Source organism: Gallus gallus, chromosome 3, assembly GCF_016699485.2.
Source record: "Gallus gallus isolate bGalGal1 chromosome 3, bGalGal1.mat.broiler.GRCg7b, whole genome shotgun sequence".
Lineage (NCBI taxonomy): Eukaryota > Metazoa > Chordata > Aves > Galliformes > Phasianidae > Gallus > Gallus gallus.
Genome location: NC_052534.1, coordinates 104,088,717 through 104,099,661, shown reverse-complemented (window position 1 = coordinate 104,099,661; position 10,945 = coordinate 104,088,717). Strand labels below are relative to the sequence as shown.

Sequence of the window (10,945 nt, the reverse complement as noted above, 5' to 3'; positions counted from 1 at the left end):
ATGACTGCTGTAGAAGTGCTTCTGCACGTTTTGTTTGGGAAGTTGGGGAAAAAAGAAAGAAAACTCACCACATGTTATGCAAACCGCCATTTTGCTGTGGTAGATTGAAAGAGTAATTGCCATCTTCTTGTATACTTCTTGATAGGTTTATATGATGCTGGGAACTTCACTGCATACATAAACAGAAGTCTACAATATAATGTAAACTGTATTCCTTAGACAAGCCACGGTTGTGTGGGTGGTGTAATCTTTCTGTGTAATGCTGGGGTGCGTCGTGGCTGCCTGTGTCATTGAGTTCAGTGGTGAGACCATGGACAGGTGGGCCAGCATGGTGGTATGGAAAGCCAGAAGGAGGTCTGTGAGCTGGCAGTGCTGGGTTCTTTGTCCCATCTTCATTCTCCTTCCTCCAAATGAGGTCTCCTCTTTGTGAAACAGCTGCTTCAGCGTAGACCTTTGGTAACTGCTGCTGGAGTGGGAGGTGGAACTCCAAATTCAGGTGCTTCAAGGTTATATCCAAACGTCCTCCCACCATTTTGTCATTCATACCTCCGTTGAGTTCCTCTTATTTGTTTGCTTTCTAACTATTTGCCTTTCCGTATGAGACAGCAGTGTAAAGAATTCAACGTGTAAACATGGGAGGAAAATGATAACCCTTAGAGAACCTTCTAAATATCTTATTAAAAGAACTATTTGTTCCCTAGGCTGCTTTTTGCTAAGTGATACCATTCCTTGGCGGATGGTGTAACAGTTCTTTGGAAGTGGTAATGCTGATTTGACTTTGTTGGAGATGTTTTTAATAAGTTTTTAACGTTACTGCTGGGGGTTCCATTGAAAATTTTGGCCCATCCTTACACTGACAGATTGAAAGATGAGATTTTATCAAAAGCTTCCCAATTAAAACTTCTCTTGCATAAATCCCAAACCAGCTGTTACTGGGAAACTTCTTTTCCTGCTCAGGCACACACCCAGACCTTTATGCAGCAGATGTGAGTGATTCTGAAGTACTCCTGGTTCTGTTTAGTATACCAGAACATCTCTGTACACGATTATTCCTTGCAATTTCTCCTTTTTACTTTGAGAATATAATATTTTTAAACGTTTTCCTTGTAAGTATTGAAAAAAAGCTCAATTGAAATCGCATGCTATTTTAAGTAATAAATCCAGAATGTTACTCCTTTACCATACAAAACCAGACTGGTTTTATTAGCACTCCCAATGTTGATTTTTAGAGCATCAGCAAGATGGAGCACACGTCTTTTGGGCAGCTTTAGGAGCTTTAGCTCCTCTGCAAGACCCTTTAGTTGACACTGAATCCTGTTTGTTCACGGGTAGAGCAGGGGAGTGTTGGTTCACACAGAGTACTGTGGTTGGCGTGCTTCCTGCCCGAGCTTCAAGCTGACAGCAGCCACAGGCGACTGCTTTGCACTGGCTTGGAAAGCCAAAACAGCTTGTTTGAAAGCAGAGCGAAAAGCAGCAGGGCTGAGGAGTTGTTACAGCTGCCACTTTCACATCTGGGAAGCGGGTTTGCATTTCATCATACCTTTGCCAAACTGGTAGGAGCTGGGTGTGCCTAGATCTGGCTTTGTCCTTCAGGAAGCCAAGCTTTGCTTTTACAAGTGACATGCTTGATTTGTCAACATCTACAATCTCTCACTTTTTGTTGTGTTGTTGTTTTAGGAGGGCCAAACATATGGGCCATCACCGCGGAAGAGCGGGCCAAGCACGACAAGCAGTTTGATAGCCTTAAGCCCACGGGAGGCTACATTACAGGTTAGTCTGGGATTCTGCATTACACATTAACTTCTGGATACATATAAGTGGTGTTGTGAAACAGTTTGAAAACTACATCCTATTTCAGGCCTTTGTGCTGTGACTAATAAGCATACTTTGGGCAAACAGCCACAGGTTATTACTAAACTTGTACGAGCTTTGGACTGAAGTCTGGCACAGAAACACACAGTTGTTAACCCCGTCACTTCTGCAGCCAGCAGTCAAATGCTGTCACTCTGGTTTCAAAAAACAGAAGCAGAGGCTGAATCTGCACTGAGATGGGAAACTGCCAACAAAACACTTATAGTAGCTATTGTGGCAAGCGATGTCAGGGACACAAGAAGTGCTCTCTTCTGTCTGACAAGGGCTGGAGAACGCTGTGCTGTTAGATATCTTTGTTATGGAGTAGGAGGCAGGGAGAGAGGTGCTGACAACTCGTCCTTGTTAATGACTGCTTATAGTTTATTAACCCTCACTCCTGCCTGCTTAACTATCTGCTGAGTCTGTACCCTATCTGCTAACTCTAGTGCCCGTTTTTTCTCTCTTTGGTCTGAAAAGGACAGAGAAAAGAATGGGAAGTTGTCTGTGGGGAGTATGCACTTCTGTTGGCTAAGAGCTAACTACCTCCTGCGTTGACCAAACAAATACTGATGTTTCACTGCTGTTTTAGCACCAGCTGGAAAGTGTGTAGTCCCAGGGTCTACCTTGAGGCCATGTTATGGCCATCACATGCATGTCTGCAGGCTTCATTATTTATTTGTTGAGTGCTTGAAATTAAAGACTGTATGTGACTAGAAGGGGAAGAAGGTGCTGAAAAATAACCCGAAGCCTTAGATGTAAGCTTTTGTAATTTGCTTATAGATAAGCATAAACACCACTGTCTGTGTTATATTATATCTTTTATATATATATATATGTATATATCTGCTGTTTAACAGCACAGTCAGTATCAGTTGATGTGGAATTTGGTATGAATGTGCACAGTGGTTCCTGTTCCCTTCCTGAAATACTGAATAATTGAATACTTCTGTGATGGAACAGAATATTGCTTAGAACATGAGATTTTTCTTCTTTTTTTCCTTTTCCTAGAGAGGCAGTAGTGGCTCAGGTTAGACTGGATAAAGGAAAAGGAAAGAAATGGTGTGCTCATCCTTTCCTCTAAAAGTAATTAGGTCAGGATTACATTTTTGGTCATTTATACTTGTATGACATTTCTTGAAATCGTGCAGTTGTTAAACTGTTGGCAGCTGTTTGGTTCTTTTTTCCTCCCACATTTTAAAGCTTCTTACTGCTATTTGAAGCTGTGCTTCTGAGAGCAGATTCAAGATTACACACACAGTCTATCTGATAATAGCTGTCACGAAGGAAGGAGCTAAATGACACACAACCAAAAAGATTAGAAAATGTGGTGATTCCTTTTGAGGATCTGCTCCCACAAGAGAGTGCTGAGGTTGTCTGAGATATCTGATACTTGTCACTATCCACGTCTCTAGTGTAAAAGCCTCTTTCTTTCATGTTTGTCATAGGTGATCAAGCACGTACCTTTTTCTTGCAATCAGGGCTACCATCTTCAGTCCTCGCTGACATATGGTAAGGTGTTCCTGCTTTAATTTTATTTTTCTATTTTTTAAGATGGAAGTGCATAGCATCCAACTACTAAAGCAGACAACAATCTGAAGCTCCGTAGTAGGTCAGTTACAATAGACTGTAAGATACCAACCCAGAACTTTAACGGAGGAACAGGACAAAGGTCTGTTCTTTGCAACACTTAAAGGATCATTTTTCTTCTTTGTAACTCTTCAATCTTCATCTGTGGTGCTGCAGTGGGTGTTGTTATCAAGACGTAGGCATGCTGAAAGTCAGAGTGGACCATAATAATGAGGAGGAGCTCACTGGTGGACAGTGTGAAAGAAAGCGTGTATTCTGATATAATACTAAGTTAGTTTCTTCTTCAGACACTTCACAGCACAGATCAGCACTGATTTGTTCTAAGTAGTAAGAGAACAGAGCTGGGAATGGGAATGTGTAGCTCATTGTTAACCTTGGCATTTTTTGTTAATTTTATCCATGTTCTGTGCCTGTTCGTGGACATTTAATTATTAATAAGATTTCAGAATTTGTGAAGTAATGCAGCTTTTGAAGTGGCTTTTAATGCCTCTAGCAGGTTTCTTCATTGTAATGTTTTTTGCAGTAATTCCTTATGGTGGAACATACTCATTTAAAATAATTGTTCCTGCTCTCAGCATAAAAAGAAACATGGCTGTAGCAATAAGTGAGCAGGAGATGACTGTTTTCCCCAAATATCTTCCTACTCTAAGTATTTTATACTCAGTAACTTTAAAATTGAAGTAAACAGAAGTCTACCAAGTGAATTAAATTGGATATAGTTAGACGTTATACTTTTAAATGATGCAAACTTATGAGAGTTTAAATGTTGTCATAAGTAGAAAGTATATAGATGGTTGCAGCGTGTTGTTTTCTTGTATAAAAATAGTATATAAAATTGGTAATAAAGCTTCTCATTTGGTGAAAAACTTTAAATTACATTTCTCCTGTGTGGACTCTTTCTTTTTTTGTTTTTCCTTTAAGGGCACTGTCAGACTTGAACAAAGATGGAAAAATGGATCAACAGGAGTTCTCTATAGCCATGAAACTCATCAAGCTGAAATTACAAGGACAGCACTTGCCTATGGTTCTCCCTCCTGTCATGAAACAAACTCCAGTACTTTCACCTCTAATGTCAGCTCGCTTTGGTACTTATTAATATATACTTAATTAGTGTTCAAAGAGAAAACGCACAGTTGATCTGCATTCAAATACAAGTATCATTAATCTGACCACATCACTGAGGGAATCAGTTAAAACCAAAAAACCACTATGGCTATGCTGATGCAAGAAATCCATGAAGCCTCTTACTTGAGGCAGAGCAAATGGCTTTTTTGATGACTTCATTCTCTGGAGACGTTTAATAATAAAGAAGAAGCATCTATTGAATTTTGAGGTTCAGGAAGGCCCTTTACATCTGCCCTTTTGTCATACTGAAGGCCTTTTTCTTTCTCCCTCTATTCACTCATGAGATTACACTCCTAACTTCCTTTTTCTTCCTTTTAAGTTAAACTTAGCAACAGTCAAAGTTTTGACAACAGTTATTTAAAATACTTTTTTAGAATGAATCGGATTGTTCACTTGATCATCGATGGAATATAATTATTTTTAACTTTTCTGCTATGTTTTGGAATTGAGCACATGTCAGTGCATGTTTGCATGCTGATTGTTATTTTGTAAAAGCAAATACACGCCTGGTTTCAGCTAGGCTACAAAATTCAGCATGTACTTCTTTCAGTGTTTATACAGTTAAATGTATGTGTGTATTAATTGCACATGTGATTTTAAATGTCTGCCCAACTCTAAATCTTGTGTTTGCATACCAGTGCATGCATTTATATATAGCTGTGGTTGGCAAATTAATACTTAGTATTAACCTTTCATCACCTCATCTGCATCCTGTTTTCCTCCACAAGATTTAGTCAGTAATTCAAGTGTCTTAATCAGAAAACTGCCTTAAAGAAATCCTGTGCTGGGCGTGTGTCCCTAAATATGGATGTTTCACCCTTGTACATTCTTCCAGGACCAGGATTAGGAAGAAACTTAGTTCAGAAATATCATGAGCTGTTCTTTGTAGAGAATTGTCACAAGTTTCCTGTTCTGGTAGAATTCTGTCTCAGGGGGCAGACGCAGAAAGGCTTGTTGAAAAATGAGTTATGTTGATAATTATAGAAAATTACATCTTAATCCTTTTGTGAAATATTTGCCAGGTCAACCAGGAGAATGAATTGATTGTAAGGAGTAGGGTTTGGTTTTTATTTTGAAAATTCATCTTCTTCAGTATATTTCCTTCTGTTAGCTGCATTGTGTGAATGTTGGGGGAAAAATAAATATTCTACACAAACATCTATTTATTGCATCTCTGGATGCAGGCTGCTTTGTGTAGTTTTTACTTAGCATAGTGGATTACATTTCTTGCTGGAGTCTCTGCAATACAAAATCAGGAATTGTTTGTTTTTGCTCTAGGAATGGGTAGTATGCCAAATTTGTCCATGCCTACATCCATGTCTACGATCACACCATTAGCTCCAATGTCTCTGACCTCAATGACATCCATTCCTCCTTTGGTTATTTCTGCTCCCCTGGTGCCTTCTGTCAGTACCTCATCACTGCCAAATGGAACATCCAGTCTTCTGCAGCCCTTGGCTATACCTTTCTCTTCAAGTAAGTATAGTGCAGTCCACTGCTCAGTTTGACGCATGAATCTCATTTTCTCTGTGGCTAATTTTGGAGAGAAACACTGGTGCTAACATGGAAGGTAAAAATAAATATATATATAGATGCATAGAATGGCCTGGGCTGAAAAGGACTACAATGATCATCTGGTTTCAACCCCCCTGCTATGTGCAGGGTCACCAACCAGCAGACCAGGCAGCCCAGAGCCACGTCCAGCCTGGCCTTGAATGCCTCCAGGGATGGGGCGTCCACAGCCTCCTTGGGCAACCTGTTCCAGTGCATCACCACCCTGTGGGTGAAAAACTCCCTCCTAATATCCAACCTAAACCTCCCCTGTCTCAGTTTAAAACAATTCCCTCTTGTCCTATCACTATCCACCCTCATAAACACCCGTCCCCCCTCCTGTTTATACACTCCCTTCAAGTACTGGAAGGCCACAATGAGGTCTCCCTGGAGTCTTCTCCAAGCTAAACAAGCCCAGTTCCCTCAACCTTTCCTCATAGGAGAGGTGCTCCAGCCCTCTGCTCATCTTAGTGGCCCTCCTCTGGACCCACTCCAAGAGCTCATGTCCTTCCTGTACTGGGGGCCCCAAGTCTGGATGCAGTACTGCAGATGGGGGCCTCACAAAAGCTGAGTAGAGGGGGACAATCACCTCCCTCTCCCTGCTGACCAGCCAGTACAGACGTATTCTTTCCAAAGTTCACATTCATCACGTCTTTCATAACTAAATAACATTAGAAGCAAGGCATTGATAAGCTTTTCTTATTTCTCTAAAACATTTGGGTGTTTATTACAAATCATTACTGTATACCTGTTTTCTTTACAGCTTTTGATTTTGTTTGTTTCAGCGCAGCCTCATACTGGTTCCTTAGGTCCCGTGGCAGGAGGGTTTGGTGGATCTAACATGCAGAAGGCACAGTCACTAATCGATTTAGGATCTAGCAGGTATGGAAGTTAAGTTTATAATGACTATGTCTTATACTCAAGTAGTACTCCTCCTAAAAAACAGGAAATGCTTATGTTTTTAAGGTATTATTCATTAATAATGGCCTTCCATATCTGAAAGTAGATTGTTTTGATATAGGCAAATGAATATTTTCAGTAACTCTAACAAAACTTTCTGAAGTAGAAGGGAAAGCTCAAACAGGAGAAAGCAGTGCCAAAAAGAGGGGAATGTACAGCATTAGCAAATAGAAGTCAAACAAGTGGTTGTAAAAGCAGTGTTTATGGATTGATGTGCTCATTCATTATAGATAGCACCAACAGACACGTAAGAACAGCGTTTGTTTAAAATATTTATCTGCGAATTTGTTTTATGAATAATAGAAGATTATAAATCTTTGTCATCAGCTGCTCTATTTGCTGATTTTAGAGCTTTGTCACAGGCAGAAGGAAGGGTTTAGGTTTATCTGTACAATTGGGCTTGAGGGAACAGTTTCCCAAAGGACAGTGCAGAGGGTTCTCAGTTCCAGAAGGTGACTGAGAAGTGTTCATACCTTTTTGCTGTTGACACAAGACATGTAGGATGAATGCATGTCCAGCTTTGGGCTACTCATCCGGGCAGCAGATAATGCTATATATCTTCTGTTCCAATGCCTGTTTGTTGAGCCAAGTAACTAACGTAGAGATCTTCTTTCTTTCTTTCTTTTTTGAAACTGTATTACAGTTCAAATTCTTCCTCCAGTGCTTCGCTAGCTGGGAATTCACCAAAGATTGCACCCTCAGACTGGGCAGTTCCTCAGGCTTCCAGATTAAAATACAGACAGAAATTTAACAGTCTTGATAAAAGTATGAGTGGATATTTATCAGGTGAGCATGGCATTTGGTACAGATGGGGAAAAAGCAGTGGGGCAGTGCTTTCTGTGAAAATGAGAGACATCTACACAATTGGTTTTGTGCCACGTGCTCCATTTCTGTGTATATCCATCAGTAATTGCTTAGACATTTGGGCTTTGTCTTTTCAAAGAAAGGAGTTGAGGAAAGACACGGCAGAACTGCATGGATTGTAACTTCTGGAGAGTAATTTAAGGGAGTAATTCTTCACTGACTTTCAGTGACATTTGTGCTGTGCCACAGCATTATGGTGATTTTGAAAGACTTCACACAAAGTTAGCACAAGAGCAGAATTTGAAATGAATGAAAGTGCTTGTAAAACTGGATTATTAACTGTAATCCGGTGAGTGGAATGCTGGAAAAGCAGGAGGTAGGTTTGGAGTCAGAACGTATGCCTGTAGCTGACCAGATTTCTCATTTTGATTGACTACTTGCCAACCCTCTGCCTCAGTTTTTTAGTACACAAAAAAGGACAATTGTCTCTTTCCTGAAAGGGACTCTATGCGTTTTATCTTGTTCGGTTGATTTTTGGGCTGAAGGTTTCATTGACATGCATGAAAAAGGTGTATGGTTCTCTGTTAACCAAGGAAAACTGGCAGTTTTCCAGCTTACCAGCCTCAAACTTTCAGCATACAATCAGCTGTGCTCTTGTAACAGCTGTGAGGATTACCATAAATACCCCTTTTTTATGTCAGTTTTTCTCTTTTGACCTTTGAATGAAAAGAGAATTACACAAAAATACTTACATCTTCATTGTGTTCAGATTGTAATGCCTTTTGTTAAGCCTGGAAGTAATGCCAACTGTCAGCGATTAATGAAAATGGATTAGATTAACATTAAAAATAAACATGCCCCAGTTCATGACCCATTTTTGCTACATGTGAATCTTTGTTCAAAGTATTTATTAATCTCTTTTGTGTTTTTGCATGAAGGATTTCAAGCAAGGAATGCCCTTCTGCAATCAAACCTCTCACAGACTCAGCTGGCTACTATTTGGTAAGTTGAGTTACTGGTTGTGCTTTCAATACATTTACGGTGTTAAAAGAGAGGTAGTTTTTATTTAATAAGAAATGATGAAAGGACACCATAAATCTAACACTGTAACCAGAAACTAAACTACTTCTTAAACTTGTTTGGTGATTGATACATTTTCAAAAGACACTTCAACCTAATATAATAAACTTTTCCCTTTTTGGACTAGATGGCTCCCAGGGGTCCCTTCCAACTCTAATGATTCTATGATTCTATTCTATTCACACTTTGTTTTTTGAACTCCATAGAGTAGTACAGATGTTAATTTCAGCTTTCATTTCAGTGGTGTGCTACTTAAGCTGAGGCAAGGGTTTGTTTGTTTGAAAAGCAGGATTGTAAAGCAAAAGACCATCTCATCTCGGAACAGACTGCCCAGAGAGGTTGTGGATCCCTGGAAGTGTTCAAGGCCAGGTTGGATGGGGCCATGGGCAGCCTGATCTAGTATTAAATGTGGAGGTTGGTGGCCCCGCATGCTACAGGGGGGTTGGAGCTTTATGATCCTTGAGGTCCCTTCCAACCCAAGCCATTCTATGATTCTAAGATGATTCTATGGTCTTGTTAGTTTTAAAATATGAAGAGCTTAAAGAAGGAATAGTCCATCAAGGTACTTGCATATCAAACAGCTCTTAAGATTTGTCTTGGCTGTGGTGATGGAAATAGTTGCCGTTGTCTGAAGGCTTGAATAGTCTGCCTTTAACCTGCTAGATATGATAGTTTGGATTTTGCTTTCAGTCATAACTTGGATGTTATGTGTGAACTTCACTGTTCAGAGGAATTCATATTAATTTTGTGCTTCACAGCTTTTTCTGAGGTTCCACTGTTGTCTTTATCTTGGGGGCAGTCATCTGTTTGTATTATCAGCAGTGACCTGAAACATTATTCCTACTAGTTCAACTAATTTGATTGTACACCGTGAGGGTAAAAATGGAGTTTGTGGTTGTATTCATCCACTTTGGAGTGTGGGGAAATAAAGCAGGTACATGGCTACTGCTTTCCTTCTGGGTGCCTGGCCTGAATGTGTCAGTAGCCAGTGCAGGGATGTCTCTGTGCACGTGTACAGGATTAACAGACTAAGTCACAGTTTTGCCCAAAGTTAGGAAATACTGATATTTCTACTGGCATTATGGTCTTAATTACTGTAATATAATAGTAACAATGTAATAATAAATAACAGTAGTGTGTGAATAGCGCTGGTCTGTTAACACAGTAAAAATCTCATTTCATCATCTCCTGCTTTTGTTTTTCCCTGTGGTGTGTGAGTGGGTGGTGGATTTTTTGTTTGCTTCCTTTTTGATTCTTTTTTTAAATGGCTCAATTTTTTTTGTGTGTCCGACTCTGAGTACAAAATACAGCCCAAACATGTATTAAGCATCTCACATAAATCCAGTCTAAGTGTGTCTAAGGACACACTCCATATCTGAATCGATGGTTCTTTGAGAATTATGTCACCTTTGATCCACTCCTTCCATCCACAGTTCGTATTCCTAATTTTTTTTTGCCAGATCATTTCAGAGGAGTTTTCTGTTTTCAATGTTATTTCACAGTTCCAGGTGTGAAAATCTTCGGCTATCACTTGCGAGTGGTTGTGATGTTTAATTCTGATTATTATTACTGTTAACACTATGCAGGTCACTGGCTGATATTGATGGAGATGGACAGCTGAAAGCAGATGAGTTTGTGTTAGCCATGCACCTAACTGATATGGCCAAAGCTGGGCAACCTCTGCCACTAACTCTGCCTCTTGAGCTGGTACCACCTTCCTTCAGGTAAAGTGCTGAGGGCAGTGAAACATACTATGCCTTCAACAGAATTTTTTGTATGCAAACAAGGTAGCTGTATTATTTGTCTAATGGGGTTTCGTGGTTTTTTTGTTTGTTTGTTTGTTTTTGTCATCTCCAGGGGTGGAAAACTCACTGAAAATATTAATGGAACTCTGCCATCTTACCAGCCTGTGCAAGAGGAGGAGCCACAGAAAAAACAGCCTGGTAAAACAAAGTTCATGGTTTCATTGTTGGTAAATAAGGCTGTC

The 10,945-nt window shown here is 39.9% G+C and overlaps 1 protein-coding gene across 11 annotated transcripts in view; it reads left to right on the top strand.

Moving 5' to 3' along the window:
- Window positions 1-10,945, top strand: part of ITSN2 (intersectin 2) — a 68,452-nt gene that overhangs the window by 23,708 nt on the left and 33,799 nt on the right. For 10 of the 11 annotated variants that reach the window (XM_015285036.4, XM_419989.8, XM_015285035.4 and 7 more), the window contains 9 exons: window positions 1,678-1,770; window positions 3,297-3,360; window positions 4,360-4,523; window positions 5,842-6,039; window positions 6,900-6,996; window positions 7,718-7,860; window positions 8,817-8,880; window positions 10,545-10,682; window positions 10,816-10,901. In XM_015285036.4, coding sequence (XP_015140522.2) covers window positions 1,678-1,770; window positions 3,297-3,360; window positions 4,360-4,523; window positions 5,842-6,039; window positions 6,900-6,996; window positions 7,718-7,860; window positions 8,817-8,880; window positions 10,545-10,682; window positions 10,816-10,901 — 1,047 coding nt within the window. Of the gene's footprint in view, window positions 1-1,385; window positions 1,554-1,677; window positions 1,771-3,296; window positions 3,361-4,359; window positions 4,524-5,841; window positions 6,040-6,899; window positions 6,997-7,717; window positions 7,861-8,816; window positions 8,881-10,544; window positions 10,683-10,815; window positions 10,902-10,945 lie in introns of those variants that run through there. The other variant, XM_040698010.2, reaches the window with a different exon arrangement.